The sequence below is a fragment of the Cervus canadensis genome, chromosome 5, assembly GCF_019320065.1.
Source record: "Cervus canadensis isolate Bull #8, Minnesota chromosome 5, ASM1932006v1, whole genome shotgun sequence".
NCBI lineage: Eukaryota > Metazoa > Chordata > Mammalia > Artiodactyla > Cervidae > Cervus > Cervus canadensis.
The window spans coordinates 62,882,830-62,908,429 of NC_057390.1; the positions used below are offsets into that span (position 1 = coordinate 62,882,830).

The 25,600-nt window shown below is 38.3% G+C and overlaps 1 protein-coding gene across 2 annotated transcripts; it reads right to left on the reverse strand.

Annotated features, from left to right (window-relative positions):
• Positions 1-827: 827 nt before the first annotated feature.
• C1D (C1D nuclear receptor corepressor) lies at positions 828-21,712 on the reverse strand. 2 transcript variants are annotated; one of them, XM_043468919.1, is made up of 5 exons: positions 21,609-21,712; positions 6,525-6,671; positions 5,761-5,827; positions 5,258-5,313; positions 828-2,661 (listed from the first exon to the last, which is right to left on the reverse strand). In XM_043468919.1, exons 2-5 carry the CDS (start codon positions 6,660-6,662, stop codon positions 2,497-2,499), a joined length of 426 nt encoding a protein of 141 aa, XP_043324854.1. In that variant the 5' UTR covers positions 6,663-6,671; positions 21,609-21,712; the 3' UTR covers positions 828-2,496. The 2 variants fall into 2 exon arrangements, with proteins under 2 accessions (XP_043324854.1, XP_043324855.1); XM_043468920.1 differs by lacking the exon at positions 21,609-21,712 and adding an exon at positions 13,158-13,344.
• Between the last annotated feature and the right edge of the window lie 3,888 nt (positions 21,713-25,600).

Sequence of the window (25,600 nt, forward strand, 5' to 3'; positions counted from 1 at the left end):
TATTAAAAGACCAAATCTCATTTAGTATTAGATTAATAGTCCATAATCCTAATCTAAAAAATATCTATAGCTATAACCTCTCCACCTTGTTAATTCCCAGAGAGATTAATATAAGATGTAATTAACATCTAAACTTAGAGCAGACTGTCATTTGGAACAAACTATGTTAACAATAACTGTTTCATGGTCAAATAGATCAACCCATCACCCTTTATGATTCTGACTAGTTTAATGAGCACAACTTGTCATAAACTTTCCAGTAACTCTGAAAAACTGAACTTAATGAAAGATTAGTTTTTTTGTAATACTTTCTTAAAATAGAATAAAGGCCAGAGTAGTCTTATCTGGAACCTAACACAGTATTTAGCAATGTAAATGTCATTAGGTGTAATATCTGTGAAATGAATAAATAGAAAATAAGCAACCCAGTGCACTTACTATCATTCAGCTCTTTACTATGTGCTAAGCAATAGTATTTAAAATCATACCTAATAAAATGGAACACAATCAAACTGCTTTTTTTTACTTCTGATAAACACTTAAAAGAATTATTCACTAAAGAATTTCCAGTTTAAGAGAATAAAAAGCAGACCTGAAACTATCACAATACTGTTAACCAACTGTTGTTAACCAACCAACCAATATAAAATAGTTTAAAAAAAAATAAGAGAATGAAGAGCTGGACTTTCACAACCCAGTAACTTGGCCAATGATTTTCTGCAACTCTGTGACATTTTTCATTCAACCTTTTTTTCTTGATGAAGTGAAAAAACATACAGAAATGCAAGTCATAACCTTCTTTGCAATAAATAACAAAGCCACTACACTTGATATTAATAACATTTCTTTCTCTCATGAAGTTACTTTAAAAAAATTGGAATTTAGAAGAGATAAAGGTAAAACAAGGAGTGAAATAACTATAAATGTTCTTCTACTTCAAAAATTGCCTGACATCTGAGCCAGAAGACTTCTGCATTCATCAGTGATTTCCTCTTCATGTGTCATAGAGAGAGTTCAACATGCTTTACAAAATCCATTATATTTTAAGACCATTTACAATATCTGCTATCATAAATCAAGAAATCCATTTATTCAAGGTTACTTATGGGGAATTAATCACACAGAAAATTTTAACAACTTCTTTTTCAAAAATTAAAGTACAAGTACTTTACTGTATTTGGCATTCCTATACATAATGATGTGAATTCAAAGACTGAAAGCATTAAAGGTATATAATTAAAATTCTTGGGCTTAGACATTTAAAAAGTTTTAATATTTAGAATTCTCACTAATAAATATTACAGAAAAACAAATCAGAATATAAATACAATGTACTCTCCTTCAGATTTCTCCTCTGATTAAGTGGCATTATATAACATACAAAGTTGTTCCAAAATACTTGTACATACTTGTTATACCCTCATAAATATTAAAAAAAATCTGAAAAAATTGAGGCCAAGTTAACTACCGGCACTATGCACAAACAAAAACTCATGGATTCCTCCACTTCTAATAAGGACTTCTAAAACCGACCTTCCTAATTTCAAGGAAACATTTACTCAAAAGAGAAAAATTAAAAACAGGTCAGCCATACATTAATAGCTTTGATAGGGTATAGCTATTATGTCAAAATTCAGCCATCAATATACAACCTCATTTCCCATCTAAAGTTAATGAGAATGTATTTTACTTTAAATGGGACATAGTGGCAAAGTGCCAAGAATTAAAGAATAACCTTAAAGTCTTAATTTCATACTTCAAATACCACAAAAAGCAGTAATTCCCAAAATCATGAAAGCATAATGAAATAACTACAGAGAAAAAATGGACATTTAAGTCATTTCACTCTTTCTTAATATCATATAGTGAGAACAGATGTATTTATAACTTCAGCATACGTCATAAAATCATTATTCATTGAAATAGACAAATGTTTATGAGGAACATTTAAGTTAAACTTAATAGTTGCTTATAAAATGGCTTTGAAAGACTGACCTAAGCAAATAAGAGTCTGGTCAAGAGGCAGTAAAATATAAATATAAAATATACTACAATGTTGCTTGGGATTACATGTACACACTGCTGTAAATGTATGCATAAACGTAAAACGCATAACCAACAAGGATCTACTATATGGGAGAGGAGTTTGGGGGAGAATTGATTCATGTATATGTAGGGCTGAGTCCCTTCCCTGTCCACCTGAAACTATCACATTATTAATCAGCTATACTCCCATACAAAATAAAACATTTAAATATATATATATATACACAGCAATGTTAAAAACCTCATAGTGTTCTATAGAAAAACCAATAAAGATAACAATCTTTCTGGAGGGAAAAGTTTTTACCATTACGAATTTCAAATCCAAGTTTTATACATGAATTCAATAACGAATACATTTAAACCTTACAGTGCCACATAATCATCATCCATTTTGTGGAAAACAATAAAAATTATGTACTTTTAAAATATGTGTACATCAAAACTGAAAGGTTAATTTTTACTTTTTCCTTTATTGGCAACTTTGGATGCATTTTTAGGTTTTGGTTCCCAAAGGGCATTTTTTACAAATCTTGAAGCCGCACCCCTGTCCAGCTTGCCAGCCTTTTTCTTGTCTGTTATTTCCTTGACTCTGTTCATGTATACTCTGATTCTCTCCTTAAAAAAAAAGAAAAAAAGGCAATAGATTAACCAAGCTGTTCACCACTACTAAGCTGTATTATACTACACCTCAGTTAAATTCAACAACTATGTATTTATTGCCTATTAAGTGGTGCTAGTTAAGTGCAAAGTGAACAGGATAAACATACTCCACTTTCTCCTGGAGTCTCAGTCTAGGGGAAACACAGACATTAGAAAGTCATTTCAGAAGTGTTCTGAGTGTTTCAAAAGAGGAAAACCTAGACACTACAGAGATAGAAACACTGAAATGTTTATATGTGGTTACACTAAATTTTTTGATTTACCTAAATCCATATACTATCTTGTACCTGAAGTCTATAATCTAAAATAGAACTTTCACAGGCTTACAGTATACAAACTAAATTCTCCAGAAATTATGTGAAACAGGAAACAGCTAAGGCAGCATTTTAACTATTTGTTTTTTTGTGTTATCTTCTAGTGTCGCAATTAAACTAAGTAGAATGAAAATACAAGATCTTTTTAGCCAATGTCATAGTTCTGACTGATAAGCACATGATATTTTCTAATGAAATCTACGGCTCTTATCAGACTTTACACAGTGAGAAACATACTAGGTTTCTGTACCACTTTGAATCTTCTGAGGCCATTAATCAGAATAAAGGCTTATTTCTCTACTTCAATTAGAGAAACAAAGGTGTGAGAGCCACAAAATAGTAAATGATTGATCACCACTTAAAAGCAAGTTTCATTAAATTATCAAAACAGTTTTATAAACATACACATAAAAATGCAGAACCTTAGGATTTTTTAAGTTTGAAAAACTAACAACTCTACTCAAAACCCTCTCATGAGTTAAAGTCCTCACTCACACACCAGCCCAGCCCTCCCCAAATTGATCATCCCTCACAACACTACACCCTCTCTTCCCTCCAATCCCATCAAATGTTCACCTTGCTAATAGTTCAATAGTCATGACTGAAAATGGCAATCCTACTCAAGTAGTCCAGTGCCTCTTACCCTGTGCTACTTCTTTATCCCCGCAATATAACCTTCTAACATACTGTGTGTTCACACATACGTATTATGTGTTGCTTGTTTCCCACCACCAGATAGGGTGGCACCTGCCAAAAAGGCAGGCATATTTTAGTGGCTTTATTCCCTGAGGAGCTATCTCGCTTGGAAATAAAGCCTGGCTTCTAGTGGGCACTCAGATATTTTCTGAATGAATGAATTGACTATTTTAAATGCCTTTCCCCATTCATGATATAGACAGCAGATAGGCTTCTTCTCACACCCTAACTCTGTGATCAATTAGTGACATCTGTCACAAAGTCAGAAAAGGGGAATAGGTTTATGGATGCTGTTAATTTGTCCACCCTTGTCCAAAATACGAATGCACTCCTGCATAAAGTGGATTCTGAGGAGAAAAGAAGACAGATGATAGAATCAAGTACTAAACTACTCCAAATAACTTTGTTTTTAAGAGAAAAAAGAGGAATTTTATAAACGTAAAGGCTGCATTAGAAAGTTGAACACAGATGATACAGTGCATTCTTCCTAAGATTTAAGGCCAATCTCATTTGTCAAATCAAGATCTATGGACCATATTGCTTTATATATTTTGCTCTAAGTATTTTTCACAATTTCTGTATTTTAAAAAATATTTATTTTTTACTTTTCCTCCAAGAAATTTAAAAGAAGAAAAGGTCTCAGTCTGTACATTTAAAAATTGAAGACAACATATCTGGCTTTACTCATTTTTTTAAAATAAATGACCAAGTACTTTACTAAGTTATAAAATACATACATATCAACCGCCTTAAGACTTTAGAACAATAATACAGTGTCAAGTGTATTTCACATATATATTTACCTTATATTTTATAAACACAAAGAATAAATTTATTAACATTCTTATTCATAAAGCCAAGTCAAGAAGGTAACCTTATGTTTGATTTCTAAATTTTTTCTTTCAAATTGAATGATTTGATTAATTTTTGAAGTCAGCAAAAACTCCAAGATACCAGACCTTATATACTGTACTTATACATCTAAATGGAATACAAAGACAAACCTAGAAGATTTATTACAGGTTGTAAATATGTCACTAATGCAGAATTACTGGACAGTACACATACAACTGGTGCCAAAAAAGCTTTTAGCTTTGTTGCTGAACTGGATTCTTTACTGCTGAGAAAATGAATTAATGGAAGAATTGAAAAGGTGGAGGAGAAACTTTCCCGTCTTTGCTAGTAAATCAACTAGAATACACTTTTAAGAATTGTGTAAGAGTTTTCTTTTTTTTTAAAAAGGCAGTTGTAGAGATGAACAGGATTTCAAGAATTTATAGGAAAAATAATATAGAAGTTATAAATAATTACTAGAATCGTAACATTTTCCCATCCAGAGATATATATAATATATGGAACACCATTCTCTGACAAAGGTGAGAGAAAGAGAAACTAAAGACACAATGAAATCTGGGTCACTTTCATAATTTCAACCCTAAATAATTTCGTTCTCCACAATTAGCATGATAAAGGTACTCTAATTTTAACTGCAAGAACACTACAACAGACATACACGTGAAATAAAAGAAATCAATCCTTACCAATTCCTGCTTTACTGGATGTTCCTTGGGATTGACTCCCTGAGTTGCCAAATAAACTACAAGAGAAAGAATTCATAGAATGAAATGGGTATATATTAATAAAGGCATTAAAGAAACTTGTTACAAAAAAAGAAATGTCACAGAAATGATTAATTAAATCTTAAATTATTCAACCTCTTTGTAATTCTAAATGTACGTGTGGCTCATAGGCATCTGGTATTCTGATTTAAAAGAAATAAATACTTGACAATTAAAACTGCCATAAAGTATGCTGCTGCTGCTAAGTCGCTTCAGTCGTGTCCGACTCTTTGCGACCCCATGGACTGCAGCCCACCAGGCTCCTCCGTCCATGGGATTTTCCAGGCAAGAGTACTGGAGTGGGTTGCCACTGTCTTCTCCGGCCATAAAGTATAACTGTATATAAACTGTTAGCATTTTTAAAATGTCACCTTTAACACAATAAATAATCTGCTTTATAATTAATTCCAAAGTAATATACATACCCCAAAACATTGAATTTAATGTGTAAGCAGAAACTAAATCCACTTTTGCCTGTTCAAGTGGGTCCAACTATTAAAAAAAGAGAAAGAGAAAGAAAAAAGAAATATAAACTTTGAGTACCATCAAATATTTTAAACGCTAACCAAGCACAATGTATCAAAGAAATGCTTTTTTCACTTCCTATAATCCAATAACCAAATAATCTGGAAATAATTTGAGAAAGTAAAGTTTTGTTAACTGATGATTTTTGCCCACAAATTTTCACTTCAGGGTATCATCTTTAGTTAAACAAGGAATGTGTAAAATTCAAAAACAAAAAAAAGAAGTTCTTTTGAATTACTTTAATTTCAGGAGTTACAATCTGGGCTTTGTATGTCAAAAGTAATTTGTCAATATAAACATTGTACATGATGCATTTATGTATAAGAAGCAGGCTAAAATGCTTAGGCAATACCAAAGACAGAAGAAACATAATGAGATTTGTTTTAGACTGTCAAAGTCAATTTACTCTTTCTGTCCTATAGAGTTTCCAGAAACCCTGATAACATCACAGTAATACTTAAAAGGTCAAAGATAAGAGTCTGTCAGAAAGAATGTGGGGAGTGCTTTTTTTAATTCAAAACCAAGTCAAAATAAAAATATAGTTAAGAGGCATTTTCTAAGGTTGGAGTTTTGTTGTATTTTCCCCCTAAAGATATCTAAACACTTAAAAACATAGAGGGGGGAAAAAGGGGGAAAGGGGCATAATAGAAATTACTTGAAATACCTTCTGCAACAACTCATTTCTAGAAACAGACATCATGGTCTTCAGCATTTCATCCACAGCACCAATGGAATTCTCAAATGCTGATAAATATTCATGAATTTCTACTGGATAGTCTTCATTAATTCCTTCACCTGCCATTACGATCAACTGGAACAAAATTAAATTCTTAAAATTCACATTGGAGACAGAGATTGCTCACTAGGTTATTAAAAAAATCAATAGGTCATATCATGTGTCTCAAAACTGCTAAAGGAGTTAAAATCTGAAGATAATTTAACTAATCTTAGAATATAATTCTGGAGCAACCATGTTCAAACTTACCCTCTTCTTAAGTTGCTTGGTGGGGTCAGGGGCGGCGGGGGTGGGTGGTGAGAAAGAGGGGGGTCCCAGGAGGGGACCCACCCAAGTTCATTAATGCTACACCTATCAATCCCTCAATGCTTCTCAATAACTGAGACATGACTACCAAATATGTTATATCAATGATAAATACTCTACATTTTGAAAAATCTTTGTTGATGTTAAAAAAATAAAGAAAGAAAGTGAAGTCGCTCAGTCGTGTCTGACTCTGCGACCCCATGGGCTGCAGCCTACTAGGCTCCTCTGTCCATGGAATTTCCCAGGCACGAGTACTGGAGTGGGTTGCCATTTCCTTCTCCAGGGGATCTTCCTGACCCAGGGATTAAACCCGGGTCCCCTCCTGCATTGCAGGCAGACACTATCATCTGAACCACCAGGGAAGCCAAGGGCTGGCTGATGTTAAAGACTAAGCAAAGCAATGAAAGTGTGGTAAGTAAATATATCCTACCCCCTAATGCTTGTCGAAAACAATGATAAGCAAAGCACTTTCTTTGGAAAACGTATTTTAGCACTTCTAAATTCAGGCATTGAATTTAGAATTTGAATTAGGCATTTGAACTCAGCATATTAAACCAAAAAATTAGAAATCTTGGGTCTGAAGTACCTTACAATCATTTATCACTAAAATCACTTTTCAAGCCTATATTTATATGTATATATACATATTCCTTAAGCTTAAAATATTAATAAGAAATTCAAGAGGCCATAAATCAGATAAAGCCTATAAGCAGAAAAGAGGAAACTTAGGAGAAATAAACTACATGGTTTTTATTTAGGCCAGAGCATACCTTGACAGCCCATTAGTTAAAATTCATATTTACCTTATAACAATATTTAATATCTATATGAGAAAAAGAAAACTCCACATCACTGTATTTAATATCATTATCTAAGATCAAATTTCAGAAGCAATTCCAAGCCATATGTACCATCCTTAGGTTAAAAAAATGTTATTAGCTGAAAATTCCTCCTTCGTTACACATCAAGAATGTGTAAAATAGCAAAGAGCATAACCAGTTTGAAGTAAACAGACTCAGGCTTTCCATCTTGCCTGCTCACTGGCTTTGTCACCTTAGATAAATCACTGTATCTCTCTGGGCCCCAAATACCTCATTCATATAAAAAGGCAGTTGGTCTAATGATCTGTAAAGTCCCTAACAGTTCTAAATGTTATGACTATGTCATTTAAGCTTTAAAAGTACTATTTGATTATTTAGTCATAATACATCAACATTTCGATTCAACAAGTCTAGAGACATCTGGTTTCATTTAAAATTAAAAAAAAAAAAAAAAAGATGAAGTCCAGGAGACAATCACTACACATGCTATAAAATTACTATCAACTACTGTGCAAACAGCAATTAAACAAAGGACTATGAGAAAAGAAAACCACACAGGAGAGAGTGTGACTTCCTGTTTCAAAAGGCTAATAACTACAACCATGGATTTGCCTCTCATCCCACCCCCCAAAAATCTCTCCAAAATGACAGAAGAAATACAAAAATAAATCCACAGTAACGCTGGAACAAAGAAGCGCACCTATCCATCAGCAGACCTCAACAGCAGACATTTTTATAAACTAAACAGCAAATGAGATTAGACTGATAGGAAACAGAAGCAAGGAGAATAGAGCCTTTACAGACCAAATAGGAGAACCCAGAAACAAACCCAAGATGAAGGACAGTAAGAGCTGAACCCTGAGGGCTGAAAGCAGCTGAGCCAACCTCCAGATGTGCAAAAGGACAGCTCCAGCATCTACTGTCCAGATAAACATGTAAGACATAAATATAGAGATGGTACTTTTCGTTACATAGAATTTTAAACCAATAAATTTGAAAAATCTGACTAATAAGGATGAGGTACCGGGTCGGGGAGGGAACCCAGTTATCAAATCTAACCTAAAAGGAAGTATATAAACCAAATAGATCATTAACGACAGACCAAAAAAAATTTTTAAGAAGTCAAAAATCTATGCTCCTAAAAAGTTCCAAGTCTAGAAGATATTACAGGTAATTTCTTCCAAACCTTCAAAAAACAGTTAATCCTTATGGTATTTAACTGTTTAAGAACACAAAAAGAGAGGAAAAACTTAAGATATCTATTTCATGACATACACAAAAATAAACTCCAGATGAATTTAAAGGTAAATTCTGTATAAATGTATTAAAAGATTATATAAAATATTTACATGATCCAAATGAAACCCAAATGCTATAAAAGGAAATGGCTGACAGACTCAACTACATAAAAACTGAAAAAAAAAATATGTATTGTAAAAGTATACCTTAAGCAAAGTTAAAAGGCAAGAAACAGTCTGGGAGAAAATATTTGCCAAAACACAACAAAAGATTAGTTAGATGATATAAAAACTTCCTACAAAGCATAAAAGATTAAAATAATGAAAATCTCACTCATAAGACCGGCAATAATTTTAAAGACTGGCAAAATTCGGCATTAGCAAGGGTTTACACTAGAGGCAGAATATAAACTGGTACAGATTTCTTAAATGCACACATTCTTTGACTCAGGAAATTCTCTTTAGAAAGCAGCCTACAGAAATCCTTGTATGCATGCATAAAAAAATTGTTAAAATGGACTCCTCAAACTTTTCAAGTGGAACTCTGCCTCTCGTCCATTTTTCTCCCTGGTGGGGTCATTACCCATCAACTTAAAACCTTTCATCCTCCATCTTAAACAAGAAACAAACACCTTGACTTCATATCCCCCACTCCAGCTAAAGTCCCATATTCCATCTCCCTTTCAGAACAAACTCGTATCAAATCACTTTGATATATACCTGAAACTACCACAATATAAATCAACTATACCAGGTGGCTCAGTGGGTAAAGAATCCGCCTGCAATGCAGGAGACACAGGAGACGAGGGTTCATTCCCGGGGTCAGGAAGATCCCTTGGAACAGGGCATGGCAACCCACTCCAATATTCTTGCTGGAGAATGCCAAGGACAGAGCAGCCTGGCGGGCTACAGTCCATAGGCTCACAAGAGTCAGAAAGGCTCACAAAAGAGTCGGACACGACTGAAGCAACTGAGCGCACATATACTTCAATTAAAAAAAAAAAAACTGATCTTGCTTACTGAGGTCTTCCGCATTTCATTTTATGGCAACTCCACCTTTTCAACTGCTCAGGCCTGCTGAATCATTGAAAAAGCAAGAGAGTTCCAGAAAAACATCTATTTCTGCTTTACTGACTAAGCCAAAGCCTTCGACTGTGTGGATCACAATAAACTATGGAAAATCCTGAAGGAGATGGGAATACCAGACCACCTGACCTGCCTCTTGAGAAACCTGTATGCAGGTCAGGAAGCAACAGTTAGAACTGGACATGGAACAACAGACTGGTTCCAAACAGGAAAAGGAGTACGTCAAGGCTGTATATTGTCACCCTGCTTATTTAACTTATATGCAGAGTACATCATGAGAAACGCGGGGCTGGAAGAAGCACCAGCTGGAATTAAGATTGCTGGGAGAAGGATCAATAACCTCAGATATGCAGATGACACCACCCTTATGGCAGAAAGTGAAGAGGAACTAAAAAGCCTCTTGATGAAAGTGAAAGAGGAGAGTGAAAAAGTTGGCTTAAAGCTCAACATTCAGAAAACTAAGATCATGGCATCTGGCCCCATCACCTCATGGGGAAATAGATAAGGAGACAGTGGAAACAGTGTCAGACTTTATTTTTTGGGGCTCCAAAATCACTGCAGATGGTGACTGCAGCCATGAAATTAAAAGACGCTTACTCCTTGGAAGGAAAGTTATGATCAACCTAGATAGCATATTAAAAAAGCAGAGACATTACTTTGCCAATAAAGGTCCATCTGGTCAAGGCTATGGCTTTTCCAGTGGTCATGTATGAATGTGAGAGTTGGACTGTGAAGAAAGCCGAGCACCGAAAAATTGATGCTTTTGAACTGTGGTGTTGGAGAAGACTCTTGAGAGTCCCTTGGACTGCAAGGAAATCCAGCCAGTCCATCCTACAGGAGATCAGTCCTGGGTGTTCATTGGAAGGACTGATGCTGTAGCTGAAACTCCAATACTTTGGCCACCTCAAGCGAAGAGTTGACTCATTGGAAAAGACCCTGATGCTGGGAGGGATTGGGGGCAGGAGGAGAAGGGGACGACAGACGATGAGATGGCTGGATGGCATCACCAACTTGATGGGCATGAGTTTGAGTAAACTCCGGGAGTTTATGATGGACAGGGAGGCCTGGTGTGCTGCGATTCATGGGGTCGCAAAGAGTCGGACACGACTGGGAGACTGAACTGAACTGAATGAAAGTTACAGAATGATCCTTGACTCTTCTCTCCTACCCTATCTTTAAAACATTCAGAATCTAACCACATCCTACCACTTTCACTGCTACCACCCTGGTCCAAACTAGTCTGAGCCATCATTGCGTCTTGCTGGGATTGTTTCAACAGCCTCCTAAACGGCCTCCTTGTTTCTTTTCCAATAGTTTATTATCAAGAAAGCAAACGATCATCCCAAATCCAAGTCAGACTCCCACAAGCCTCTGCTTGGAAACCTTTAAAGGCTTGCTGCTTCACTCAGGATGAGACGAAGTCCTTATGTTGACTGAAAAAGCCATGACTCTCTGCTACTTCTTCTGTGACCTTATCTCCTCTCACTCTGCCCCAGCTCACTCCACTCCCGCCATGAAGGCCTCACTGCTCTTCTCATCGGGCTCACCCCTACCTCAGAGCCTTTGGACTCCTCTCCTTCCTAGAAACGTTTCTCCAGAACCAGTGGCTTCAGAGCTCACGACTTCACCTTTGCTACATCTCTCCTCAAATGCTGTCTACTACTTATAAAGCTTTCCTGACCACCCTATTTAAAATGCACACCCCTCCTCTCATTCCAGAGCTTCCTATCTCCTTCTCCTACAGTCCTCAACAGCATCTGATGTATTTCATTTATTGTCTGTCTACCTCCAAAAGACAGTAAATATTGACACATGAGAGCAGGAATTTTTGTGTCTTGTTCATTAGCACTGCCAGGCAGTTGATACACATTTGTTGAATGAAGAAACTATATAGAACAAAAACTGAGAATAATCTAAATAGTCATTAACAGGGGAACAGTTAAGTGTATTACACCACATCCATCCAAGATAATAGTAAAAATAAAGAAGTTAATCTTTACATGCTGCTGCTAAGTCACTTCAGTCATGTCCAATTTTGTGCGACCCCACAGATGGCAGCCCACCAGCCTCCTCTGTCCCTGGGATTCTCCAGGCAAGAATACTGGAGTGGGTTGCCATTTCCCTTCCCAACCTTTATATAGTAATACACAGTAAGTTGTGAAAAAAGTCATAGAACATATTCTGTAACACATAACACAGATGCAATTAAATATATGTAGATACATGGTGCTGAAGAAGACTCCTGAGAGTCCTTTGAACAGCAAGGAGATCAAGTCAGTCAATCCTATAGGAAATCAACCCTAAATATTCACTGGAAGGACTGATGCTGAAGCTGAAGCTCCAACACTTTGGCCACCTGATATGAGGAGCTGACTCACTGGAAAAGACCCTGATGCTGGGAAAGATGGAAGGCAAAAGGAGAAGGAGGTGGCAGAGGATGAGATGGTTAGAAAGCATTACTGATTCAATGGATGTCAATTTGAGCAAACCTCCGGAGACAGTGAAGGACTGGTGTGCTGCAGTCCACGGAGTGGCAAAGAGTCGAACATGACTTAGTGACTGAACAACAACAAATGTTGAAAAACCTCTGGAAGGAGACATACAAAATCAGCCATTCTCTCTCAGAAGGGGCAGGAATTAGGGGATGGGATCAGCGCGGACTCATGTTATTCACTCTTCACTCTTCATTGTTCAAACTTTGTTATTTCAAAACACATGTATTAAAATCATAACAAAAATAAACAATCATTAAATTTAAAAAGGCACACTTTAATAATGCATTTTGGCTTTTAACAAATACTGTAAGCATAGAAAACACAAAAAGACCTTTATTTAAATGTGAAATTTTTCATCTGATTTTTCTATTAGAAAATATTTCCCCTCAAGAATCATGACATAGATTTTTCCTGCAATTATTCCCTGTCCCTAAGCCCCAACAAGCAAGTAGTTATTTATTGTTGAAATGGGTTAGGGTGAACACTGAAAGCAAGGCAGCAAGTAAGAATAATGACTCTCATTAAATCTGAACCAAACCACTTGCCTTTTTCCTAACTAAAAAACAAAGGCAATGTAGATTGGAAAATAAAGATTGTTCTAATACCAGAAATTACCTCCAATTCAAATGATTTCTTCAAACATTTTACACAGACAGTTCCTGAGTATCTGCTCCTCCCACAGGAAGCACTGCAAGGAAGGAGCTGCAGTCACTGCCCTCTGTCCCCTTCGTTACTCGGATGCCGTGATGAAGCTGTGAACGGACAGAATCAGGAGCAGCAGCCAACATCTGAACTCCACCGCCTGTGAACCGGGCATTACTCCCAGCCATCCACACACAATTCTTCATTTACTCCTCACAGACTACACATGGAACCACACGAGGTTCCGTAACTTGCCCAAGATTGTGCATGGTGAAACTCCAAAGAGAAAGAAAAACAGAACTCACCCACTGCTCCTCACTCCCTGGCTGGTGCCATAGGCAGTCCTCACCCCTCTACCTTCCTTCTAGAGTGTCGACCGCAGAAGTGGAGAAAGTGGAAGAGGGCCGGAGAGAAGCTGCCTCTCTCCTTCTCTCAGGAATGTCTGGCTGAGACGCAGGGACAGAGGGCAGAATCCCTACCAGCAACCCCTACAGGATGAAATGCCATTCCTTCCCTCCACTCCCGCCAGTGATGAGAGCCACAACACCCACCAGAGAAAAGGAGGGGGACAGGACATCATCCCTGACCTCCTCCCCTCCATCCTCTGCTCCAGGGAGCTCAGTGCAGCCAGGAACCTGGAGTCATCCTCACCCTTCCTCAGGTCCCAGTCCCACCAGTCCTGCCAATTCAGCCTCTTAATCTCCTTGAGCCACAAGCTCTCCTCCGTTCTCACTAAATTTCACTAAGTCATTTAAGGCAGTCTCCCTACTGTCAGTTTTTCTCCACTCTCAACTTTAAGATGTTACAAAACATGACTTTTCTGTAACGATAGTCTGGTCATGGTACACCCCTGCTTCAAATAACTGCATTAGCTCCCGGCTACCTTGAAGATAAATTCCAAACCCCTTATATGGATGTCAAGCTCATTTCCAGTGGCCCCTATTTGTCTGAATAGCCTGTTTCATTTTTCCCCTCCTCCAATCCTACGGCTGTAGCCACCATGGCAACTTTCCAAGTATGTTTTGCCCATCTGGTTCTCGACACAGGAACCGCCCTTCCCACTTCACTCTGTACTAACCCTGCTTATCTTTGCAGGTAAGATCAGGTTTCCTTTAGTGGATAAGACTTCTCTGAGCGACATCCTTCCATTCTCTCCATCTAGGTGAGCACGACTACACGTTCTCATGTCACCTAAAACACGATCTGGTGACACCTGCTGATTTACTTCACTTTGATTACAAGCCCCCTGAGGAGGTGGTGTCATACTGATGTGTCACCAGAATGGCTTTATGTCTCAACTTGCCCATGACAGTCCTCATTTACGCCTGCTGTTTCAGCTTATCATCTGCTCTGCTCCCCATTTCTCTCTCAGAAGTCCCAGTCTGAGCAACAAATTATAGGGTTACCCTAAACAAAAGGAGATTCTCACTACTCCTCACCTGACTTTGTCAGAGAACAGGAGAGCCGAGGAAGTGGCTCCCAATACCAGCTGGGGTTCAACCACAGCAGCAGAACCAGTAGGAGGTAGCTTGAAGAGATGTACTATTGCAAGAAACTGGTTCGTGCAATTGTGGAGGCTAGCTAAGTAACACTGAAACCTGCAGGGCAGGCAAGCAAGAAAGAACATGCTGGAACTCTTGGCTGCAAGCCAAAACTGCTATCCACAGGTGGAACTTTTTCGTCAAGGAAGCCTCAGCTCTGCTTCTAAAGCCTTCCAATTAACTGGATCAAGCCCACTCAGATTACCTAGAATAATTTCCTTAAAGTCAACTGTTTGTGTATTTCAATTATATCCACAAATACCTTCAGAGCAATGCCTAGTGTGGTGCTGGACTGAATGTCTGGGGGCTGCAGCCTAGCCAAGCTGATGAATCTAAAAGACCATCACACTGCTGTAAGCCTCCAGAACTACAGCCAGAAAAGGTATATTCCTGGCATCACAAATTGCTGCTCTGACAGCATTTTTCCACAATAGCCATGTTATTGATGACCATCAGGTACCCAAGTAACAAAACCAGAGTTCAAATTCCAGTTAACAAATGTGGAAGAAACGATAACTTTAAAATAAATAAATAAATAAATAAAAATAAAAAAATTTTTTTTAAAATCATCATTTTGTAACCCCTAGTGAAATTACTGACTCAGATACTGATCACAGATAAAAGGGGAAGCTTACAACAGAAGAGTAAGACTGTTAATACCTGAACCCACAAATGACTCTGCACCACCCCAAGCAGGACATAAACACATCATGAACCTCCTGATGTGAAGCACTGTGACAAACACAGCACCATCCGTATGGCACTTCCGACTCCCCTGAGAAGCTGAATCTGAATATAATTGAGCCTGTGGCGCTAACTTCCAATTTACAGAAAATATGGAAGATAGAGAAGTTCACACCACAAGAAAGCAAATACACAAATCTGGAATGAGAAATACTGGACAGGAAAACTGACCTGATTTCCATAACAGGTAAATGGCATAAAGAAAAACTAAGAAAAGGGAGAGAAGGGAGAGAAAAAAACAGATCTACCTTTAAATCTAACAATCAAACGGAATGTGCAGACCTTGTGTGGATCTTGATTCAAATAAATTGAGTGTAAAAAGATATCTTTGAAAGAAAGAATCCTGAATCTGGATCAGGTATTGGATGACACTAAGAAATTATTCAGAATTTTGCTAGGAAATTAGAATTCAGCTATAAAAATGACATCACAGTTACATAAGAAAACACTCCTATCAGACACTGATTGACACACATGGGCTTCCCAGGTGGTGCAGTGGCAAAGAACCCGACTGCCATGCAACAGATGCAGGTTCGATCCCTGGGTCAGGAAGATTCCCTAGAGGAGGAAATGGCAACTCACGCCAGTATTCTTGCCTGGAAAATCCCATGGACAGAAGAGCCTGGCAGGCTACAGTTCAAGGGGTCGCAAAGAGTCACACGCGACTGAGCACACACACACACAAACACAATAACGTATATGGGGTAAAATTAAAGAACATGTTGAATTTATCTTAAAAAAAAAAAAAAAGCTAGTCTTCACGGATTAATCATGCTTTGAGAACAAAGTTAAGAACCCATGTAGAATAGTTCTATTAGAAATATTAGATAGTCAACCCATCAATTAACTTTTTGAATATAACCTAGTCCATAAATTGGGGAACACCTACATAGAAAGTATAGTCTAGAATACTCGACTACAATCTCATTCTAATTCCAAATATAATCTGGACTGAGGGGAACATAGGTTACTGGGTGTTCACCAGCTGTGATAGTTGCCGAACAACTTACAGAGCCAGTGGCCTCAAATGAGGTTTATATTACTAACATTTCCAACAAATGCTTTGTTCCAGTATCTATTACTTTCATAATGTCACAAATTTCCTTCTTAAAAAAACCCTGATGCCGTACATTTTACCTGGTCCTTACAAAAATGTATGATGCAAAAATAAACAAACCAAGCCTACAGTCAAATGAAAAACTAGGGGAAAATATTTGCAACATAAAGACAGATAAAAGAAGCCTCTGCAAATCAACTTAACAACAACACACAAGAATATCTGCAATTTTAAAGCAACTATACTCCAACAAAAATAAAATAGGGGGGGGAAAAAAACCTACAACCCAAAAGAAAAATGAACAAAGAAAATCAGCAGTTCACATATAAAGGAATCCAGATGACCAAGAGGCATAAAGAAAGCTACTCAATCTTACTCATAATTAAAGAAACATAAATCACCAGAACAAGATGCCATTTTTCACCTGTCAAACAAGCAAAAATCAAAAAGATTGATAGTACTTAATATGGGCAAAGGTGAGGAGAAACAGCCTTTCATTCACTATTAATTGGAGTGTAAACCAAGCATTCTGGGGTGCTAACTTGGCCCTATGCTTTAAAATTGTATATGCACAAAGTCTTTGACCCAGCAATTTTACCTCTGAAAATGTACATTTTCACACAAGATAATGTTTAAGGATGTCCACTGCAACACTTCTTAAAATACACTTTAAAGCAAGAAACAACTTCCATGCTCATTAGTAGAACTGGCTACATAACTTATGAAATATTCCTTCAATAAAATACTGTGTAGCAGAGAAAAATAAGAAGCAGAGCTTCAATTCCTGAAATATATTAAGTGAGCAAAAACTGAAGAATAGCATTTATAGTACAACCCACTTGTTTTTAAGAAGAAAGAAATGAGTGTGGAGGTATACTTCTTTATGTAAGTTTCTTAAAAAATACAAAAGAGACCCTTAACTAGGGTTACTTCTGGGAAAACAAAGCAGTACAGTGAAGGAGCACATTTTATGTCATACTCTCAGAACTAAGATTTCTAAATAATATCTGTAATACAACAGTACATACGTATATAAACAAAAATTTCAACTATCTGAAATTCTGATTTTACTTTAGTCCCAAATATGCCAGATAAAATGTCATTTCCACCCAGCTTAGCAATTACAATCAAACCTACATTCTTTAGTTCTGTTATATTCAAAGAACCATATGAATGGATTGCCTTCACTACACCTAAATTTTCTAGCTACCCTAAGACCACTTTCTTCATGTTCTCAAGGTATAAGAGCCTTTCTAGCCTCGTTCTCTGTAGAAGCTCCTCCCTGAGTTGTTGGGGAACTCCCAGCCACCACCCTGTCTGGCCTGCTCCCTCATTAACAATGCTTTCTCAAGGAAGCCTTCTCTCTTGCCTTAGATTAAGTTATATCCACTGCTGATGCAGTCTCACAGCACCATATTTTTCTCCGTATCATTGTTGTTATTTTGTATTTCTGTGATTTGATTAATGTCCATCATCCACACTGGACTGTAAGCCCCTTGGTACAAGGCAAGTCTGCTCACATACATTCTAAGTGTCAGGGCAGCATATCATAGAGGCTGAATAAATATCTATTAAATAAATGACTCCTGAGTATCTGGCTTAGAGTCAATGCTGTGCTGTGCTTAGATGCTTAGTCATGTCCGACTCTTCGCTACCCTATAGACTGTAGCCTGCCAGGCTCCTCTGTCCATGGGATTTCCCAGGCAAGAACACTGGAGTAGGTCGCCATTTCCATCTCCAGGGATCTTCCCGACCCAGGAATCAAAACAGGGTCTCCTGCACTGCAGGCGGATTCTTTACCACCTGAACTACCAGAGAAGCCCACAGTCAACGCTAAGTAAATGTTACACAGTCACATGGCATTGAGGCCTATGTGGTGGGAAAAGAGTTCGTGTGTCATGTGCATATGTGAGTGTGCATTCGTGAGTTTGTGCATATGTGCTCAGTCATGTCCAATTCTTTACAAGCCCATGGACTGTAGCCAGTCAGGTTCCTCTGTCCATGGGATTATCCCAGCAAGAATACTGGAGTGAGTTGCCATTTCCTCCTCCAGGGAAGCTTCCTGACCCAGGGATCGAACCCGAGTCCCCTGTGTTGGCAGGTGGATTCTTTACTACTGAGCAATCTGGGAAGAAAATAGGGATAAATAAAGCAACTGTCAGGCAATCGAGAAAGGACTCAGTTGAAGTAGGGTATCATTAATTTGGGTCTTTTGTAAATTTATTTAGGAGGGTTCAGTGGGCCTGCAGCAAGAATGGTAATACAAAATGAGGCACTGGCTAACGGACACAAGAGAAAGGGCTTGCAAAAGCATCTTTAACAGCTGACTGGGAGGTATGGTCTTGAAGGGAGAGAAGGACGGCTTCTTCCTCTGCTTGGAATACCTCCTCCCCTGATTTCCTCCCCTGTCTTCTGGGCCTAATAAAACCTATTAATCTTTTAAAACCCATGTCAAATGCCCTCTTCTTTATAAAGACTTCCATATCTCCCAAGCAAAAGTAGTCTCTTATTCCTTTTTGTTCCTACATTTACCATACTGTTGTCATTTATCCATCAATAACACTCCTTCTCATGTTTATCAAGATAAACCTGAAAATGTCAATCCTCACTTATCTGACCCATAACCTGCATCTGACAACAGTGAACACGTTACTCCACCCTGAATTCCACAACACTAGCCTCTCAAAATTGTCCTTGTCCCCGGATGGCTGTTCTTTCTGTCTATTTTGTTGGGTCCTTATGCCCCAAACCTATAAAAGCCAAAATGCCTAAGGACTCAGGTCTAATGCTTTTCTGTTTACAGTCCTTTGGCACCTGCCTCCAGTCTCACAATTTTAATTACCATCTCACTACTCCCAACTGACCTTTTCCACTAATGACTTCCCCACTGAATTCCAGACCTGGTACTCAATTGCCTATAGCATCTCCACCTGGATAACTAACAGACATCTCAAACTTAACATATCATAATAAACTCCCAATTCTTCCTCACAAGCCTGTTGCTCCCATAGTTTTCCACTTCTCGGTTAATGGGAATTAACCCTTCTAGTTGCTCAAAGTCCCAAACCTGGACAGCTCTTTTACAATCCACACTCAATCCTTAAGCAAATCTGTTAGCTTTACCTATGAAGTACAGCCAAAATTGAAAGGCTACGCACCAGTCACTTCTTTCAGCTGTGAAGACACTATCTCCTCATCTGAATCAATACAACACCTTCTTAATTAGTCTCCTGGCTTTGCCCTACCCCTCTCTCCAACAAGCTGCTCTTAACACAGAGGGCAGAGTGATCCTGTTAAACACCTAAGTCAGATCATGTCACTCCTCTGCTCAAAACTCTCCACTGGTTATTTCCCAATCTATCTCCACATGATTATGTAACATAAAGTCTTGCCACATATTAAGTATTTGGTAACTATCTGTTCATTAACTAAAAACAATGAAAGTAAACTGGAACCAAATTTTGGAGAATCTCAATACCAGATTAGGATAGTCCCCATGTGGATTCAAAAGAAGATATACAATAATGTATATATACAATATATACATTATACAAGATATACAATAATGTATCCCGGGGCTGTTTCTATCCTTATGCCAAGCACAGTTACATATAATTAGGAACTAAATCAGAAACAAATCAATATACTATTTGGAGGAAAACTAAAGAGATCTCTGCAGATGTTGCATCAGAATTCTATAAACATAATGACTTTTTTGCACAGCATTACCTTAGAAAATAACAGTGAACCGTCCATACAAGGATCTCTCCAAAAATTGTCTTTAACAGACAGTCCATGCTAGTGTCACTTGTAACTCTCCTTCATATTTAAGTAAAATCCCAGAGAAAAGGTAGAGATGCTAACCTCTAAAAACAAAATTATCCCGAGGTCTCATAATAGAAAAAGATATAAAGTACAAAGATGTTGCTTAAGATTGAGACAAATAATTAAATCGGATTACAATGAAATTAATTCTACTGTTAATTCCAAAGTTTCATTCGAAGTGTTTTCATAATTATTCATGTGAAGCAGCAAAATTACCTTCCAAAACTATGGAATTTGCTTATGACAAGATTCTCATCTCAGGTGTACTGTGCAGGTTAAGTGGACAATACAGGTAAAGTTTTTAGAACAATGCCTGTCTCAGGACTCAATATATTAATCAGTAATATTAGTTTTTATTTTACCAATGTGAAAATGTTCAAACACCCAACCCACTGGGGGCTGCTTAGAGCCACACTTGCAAGGTCAACAGTTTGGAAACAGTCACTAACTGAAATATGACATATAAACTGTTTTGATTATTTTGAAAAACCACTGTTCACATTATCATTATTTTCTCTTTCAACAATATCATTTCCATCAATCACAAACGGTTCCCGGAGTTTCAATAGGGATTATTTGGTTATTTCCGGATCCAAAGTCAACATTCGGCTAAGTCTCGGGTCACTCTACTATCAGTCCAAAAAGATTAACAGGTGGGCAGCAAACATCTCATTGGGACAGAGACATCTTTATCAAGCCAAAAATGAACTGCAGTCAACAAACAGCAAGACATTAAAGATATTTTCAAACACAAGTTTGAATCGCACTATTCCTGGACCACAAAGAAAAACACTTTTAAAAGATTCCATTAGAATTCAACTTAGGATCAAAATTAGCTTCCCATCTCAGGTGGGTTAATATTGCTGCAGCAGGCAGGGAATGATCATGTACTTAAATGATAAAGGCGGATAACAAGGGAAAGCTACTCTCCTACACCTTCCACTTCGACTTTCCTCTCTCAACCAGGTTTGAAAGCAGCAGAAAATTAACGGAGAAGTCACGAGCTTTTAATTTCTCCACCCACCAATACTTGAGAGGCGGAGCTAACAGCCGAAAAAAAGCGAAAGGTTAAGAAAGCGGAAGTGGGGGTCCTGCAATGGACCCCCATTGCAGGTTACCCCAACACTCGCACTCGCGGAAGGCTAGACAGCACGGCTCCACTTCTCACAGTCAGCGGGAGCGTGACAGGGGGCTCCCAGGAGAAGCGGGCTTAGACAGAAGCACGACAAAAATTCCAACCCCAGTTCAGAATAATACCTCACGGGCCTTCGACGTCTGCCTTCCGGAAAGCAGTCGGCAGTGGTGACGTCAGTGGCGCGCCGGCTCTACGAGCCAGGCGAGCGGCGCTCTCCGATGACCTCACGCTTCTCGCCACACCCCTTTAGCCCCTTCCCTTCCGCCCTCAAGGGCGATCTTCTCTGACCCCACCGTCTGAAGCTGTGGGAGGGAATGGGTATGCTGGGGGTGCGGGGCGCCGGTCCGTTTTTCTAGATTTGTATCCCTGGTGGCTCAGACCGTAGAGAATCTGCCTGCAATGTAGGAGACCCTGGTTGGATCCCTAGGTGGGGAAGATCCCCTGGAAAAGGAAATGGGAACCTACTCCAGAATTCTTGCCTTGAGAATTACATGGACAGAGGAGCTTGGTGGGCTACGGCCCATGGGGTCACAGAGTCGGACAGGTCTGAGCGACTAACACTTTCAACGCATACCACAATACAAGTTGAGCCTATTTAACCAGAAAAAAATGTTAGTTACTAAAGCTTTGTCCTGGTTTTTATTTTACGTCTGCTGAAACTCATTTCAGGGCATAGGGTCTTATTACATTCCTATTTTCCGCCTCTATTAGCTTCAACAGCAGCTTTCCAAGTTATCCGTGGTGAGAGGACGGATTTCCAATCTATCCATCACCCAGAGATACTTTTGTAAAATACAGTAAAAATACATTATTTGAAAAACTGCTGGGGGTGAGGGGAAGATAGGCAAAATACAAGCCCAGACTTCAAATTATTTCAATAAGCAGAGAACTACATTTCAACAAATACAATCAAACGAGCATAGGGGAATTGCGAAGACTGTACATATTGTTCATTCTTACATTCCTGATTATTTCACAATCATGATTAACAAATTTATGTATGAAATACGATTCCATATTTTAAACGCCTATAAAAGCACTTTGAACAAATGAGGTGTGTGTCAATATCTAAAGTTTTTTAAGTCGCAAATGAGCTTTCTTCTAATTTGTTATTCCAATCCAGTGGGAGTAATAAAAAATTTTTTAAAAAGGCTTCTGGTTGAGAGTGGTGAGTATCCAAACTGTTCCTCTGTTTTGTTTTTACACTTAGTAGGGAAACTAGTTTCACAGAAATAAGCTGATGGGAATAGAAAGAGTTTTCACATCAATTTATGCAAGCTAAGAATATTCATTTTTAACTTTTAGCTAAAACAAATGGTGACATTTTCAAAATCCTTCAATTCTTCATTTATTGCCAGTTCCAACAATTTATTCTTTAAACACTTTATCTTTTGAATTATCTCAAAAGATTACAGATTTTATATATTGTTAGAGTCATAATTACAAACTAACCTTAAAATATCACAAATTGTAGTGTGATCCTACAACACATGACTAGTACACACACAACATGGAACTCACAATGTGAGTTCAACAACATCCAGACTAATCTATACTGTACTCAAGAAAACCAGTTCTCTGACCTTGGTTGCTGGAGGGATGCCAAATTGTCATAAAAATTTTTTAAACTATTATTCTCAGTTTTTGCCCTCATCTTATTGTGGACAGGTAATAATAAATAGTTTGGGGATTGGCACCAGTCCAGAAATCACATTTTCAGTAGCACTATCCTTGAAAGTTACATACATAACCTTACCAGGAAGACTGTTGAGATTTGGAAAAACTGAAACATCACCCAGAATAACTCAGAACCTGACAGTTCATCCTGCACCAAAGTGATAATGAGACGTCAAGGCAAAATGTCACACCTTTAGGTCTAAGTCATGGAAGCAAACACTGAAATGCAGTTAGTACAAGAGGTTTCGGATTGGAGTAAGTAGGGATGTCTCTAAAAGATAAAGAGGGAGGAAGCAGGATTGAGCAGAGTCTCAGACCAGCAGAGTCTCAGATATCTGATAGTGTCTCAGCCACCCCAACAACAATAAGTTCCAGAGCAAAAGAACTCCCCAGAGGAGACCACACTGGGGAGAGATGGCCAGGAACTGGCACCCACTTCTCTGGTCTGCGTACTTCCCTTGTGGCTCAGACGGTAAAGCGTCTGTCTTCAATGCAGGAGACCTGGGTTCGATCCCTGGGTCTGGAAGATTCCCTGGAGAAGGAAATGGCAACCCACTCCAGTCCTCTTGCCGAGAAAATCCCATGGACAGAGGAGCCTGGTGCAGGCTACTGTCCATGGGGTTCAAAGAGTCAGACACGACTAAGCGACTTCACTTTCACTTTCTCTGGTCTGTCATTGGCAAGATTGTGCCTTCAACTTAAAAACTGAAGCAGAGCATAAAGATTCGGCCAATTGGTGATTCTCAGTTAAGCTGTACAAGTTGTGCACTTGTACAACTGAATGATAAATTCTTTCTTAAAGGGAGATCTGAGGGGTTCACCGCCTGAACTGCTGTACACCCAACCATCCACATCATGGTAGCACCACAATCCCATGATCTGTTCAACAAATATTTACTGAATCTCTATTAAATAACAGACTCTATTCTACGTCTTATAAGTAGAGCAGTGAAGAAAAGACCCTCCTCAGGATGGAGCTTAGATTCAAATTTCCAGTTGGGAATACCTCCCCCTCTTCTCTTCCTCCCTTTTCATCCACTTTCCTTCCCTCTTCTTTTCCTTCACCACACTTTTTTCTCCTGTAATTCCTGAATTCAACATTTAAAACTTCCAGATTCAGGCCTGAGTATTGCTGCCAGAGAGCGCCCAGATGGTGAGACATTCTGTCTTGAAACCAACAAAAGGAGTTTTTAGAGAATGAGGAATTGATGCCTCACCATCTCTACTGTTTGCCTAAGTAACCTCAGTATATAAGCCACTTCCTCTTTTTCTTTCTATTGCCTGGTCCTTCTTTCCTTCCTTCTCCCCACCCCAATGCCCTGTGTTAGAGTATTTGATTGATCAGAAACATTCTGGTGAGATGGGAATATTTAAATAGGTTGTCAACTCATAAGGCATTCCAAAAACACAGAAGAATGATAGTAGTTCCATTATTGTCTTAGTCTCTTTATGCTGGTATCAAAATATTATAGACTGAGTAGTTTATAAATAACAGACATCTGTTTCTTACCGTTATGGAGGCTGGAAGTCCAAGATCAGGGTGTCAGTATGGTCAGATGAGGATTATCTTCCAGTCGAGGATTTCCAACTTCTTGTATTAATATCATCACTTGGGGAAGGAAGAAGGGAGCTCTCTCTCTTGGGCCTTATTTATGAGGGAGCTAACTCCATCATGAGGGCTCCGCCCTTAGGACCTAATCATCTCCCAAAGGCCCCACCCAGCTCCTAATACCTTCACCTTGGGCATTAGATTTTCAGTGTAGGAATTTGGGGAATATGTAAACGCCCAGACCATAGCATTCATCTGTATCTCTCTGTGCTTTATTATCCTAAAAGATTTACACACAAAAAATGGGATAAGACAGGATTTGGAGATGTTCCTAGAATTAGCCACTTGAAACATAATTGTGCTAAGGCAATGCTTATTTTAAAAAATTTATTCCTGTCATTTCCTTTAAACCTAGCTGTTTAATAGCATTCTTCAAAAAAAAAAAAAAAAACAATGTTTATAGACATACTGAAAGTAAATAAATATATATATGTATTTATTACTCAGAATGAACCCTTCCTATGAATTGCATCCCTGTGAATTGCATGTAGCTCTGTTCTCTGATTTCAAAGCTATCTCCTGCCATTTCCACCTGAAGAATAACCTGAGTTTTCTTGATTTATGATCAAGGATTCAGGTTTATATATTCTTTTTTTTAAAGGTTTTAATTGTTTAAATTTCATTGTTTATTTATTTCCTTTTGGCTGTTCTGGGTCTTTGTTGCTGCTGGGGCTCTTCTCCAGTTGTGGTGCCCATGCTTCTCATCCCAGCGGCTTCTTTTTTGGTGCAGAGCACAGACTCTAGGGTGAGGGCTTCAGTAGTTTCAGCACGTGGGCTCAGTAGTTCTAGCTCCCAGGCTCCAGAACACAGGCTCAGTAGTTGTGGTAC

Coding starts and splice junctions, on each gene's coding strand:
- C1D (XM_043468919.1), bottom strand. CDS start 6,662: ATGGCAGGTGAAGGAATTAATGAAGACTATCCAGTAGAAATTCATGAA. Junction 5,828..6,524: donor GAAATGAGTTGTTGCAGAAG/GTATTTCAAGTA, acceptor TTTTTTTAATAG/TTGGACCCACTTGAACAGGC. Junction 2,662..5,257: donor ATCCAGTAAAGCAGGAATTG/GTAAGGATTGAT, acceptor TTTTTTTTTAAG/GAGAGAATCAGAGTATACAT.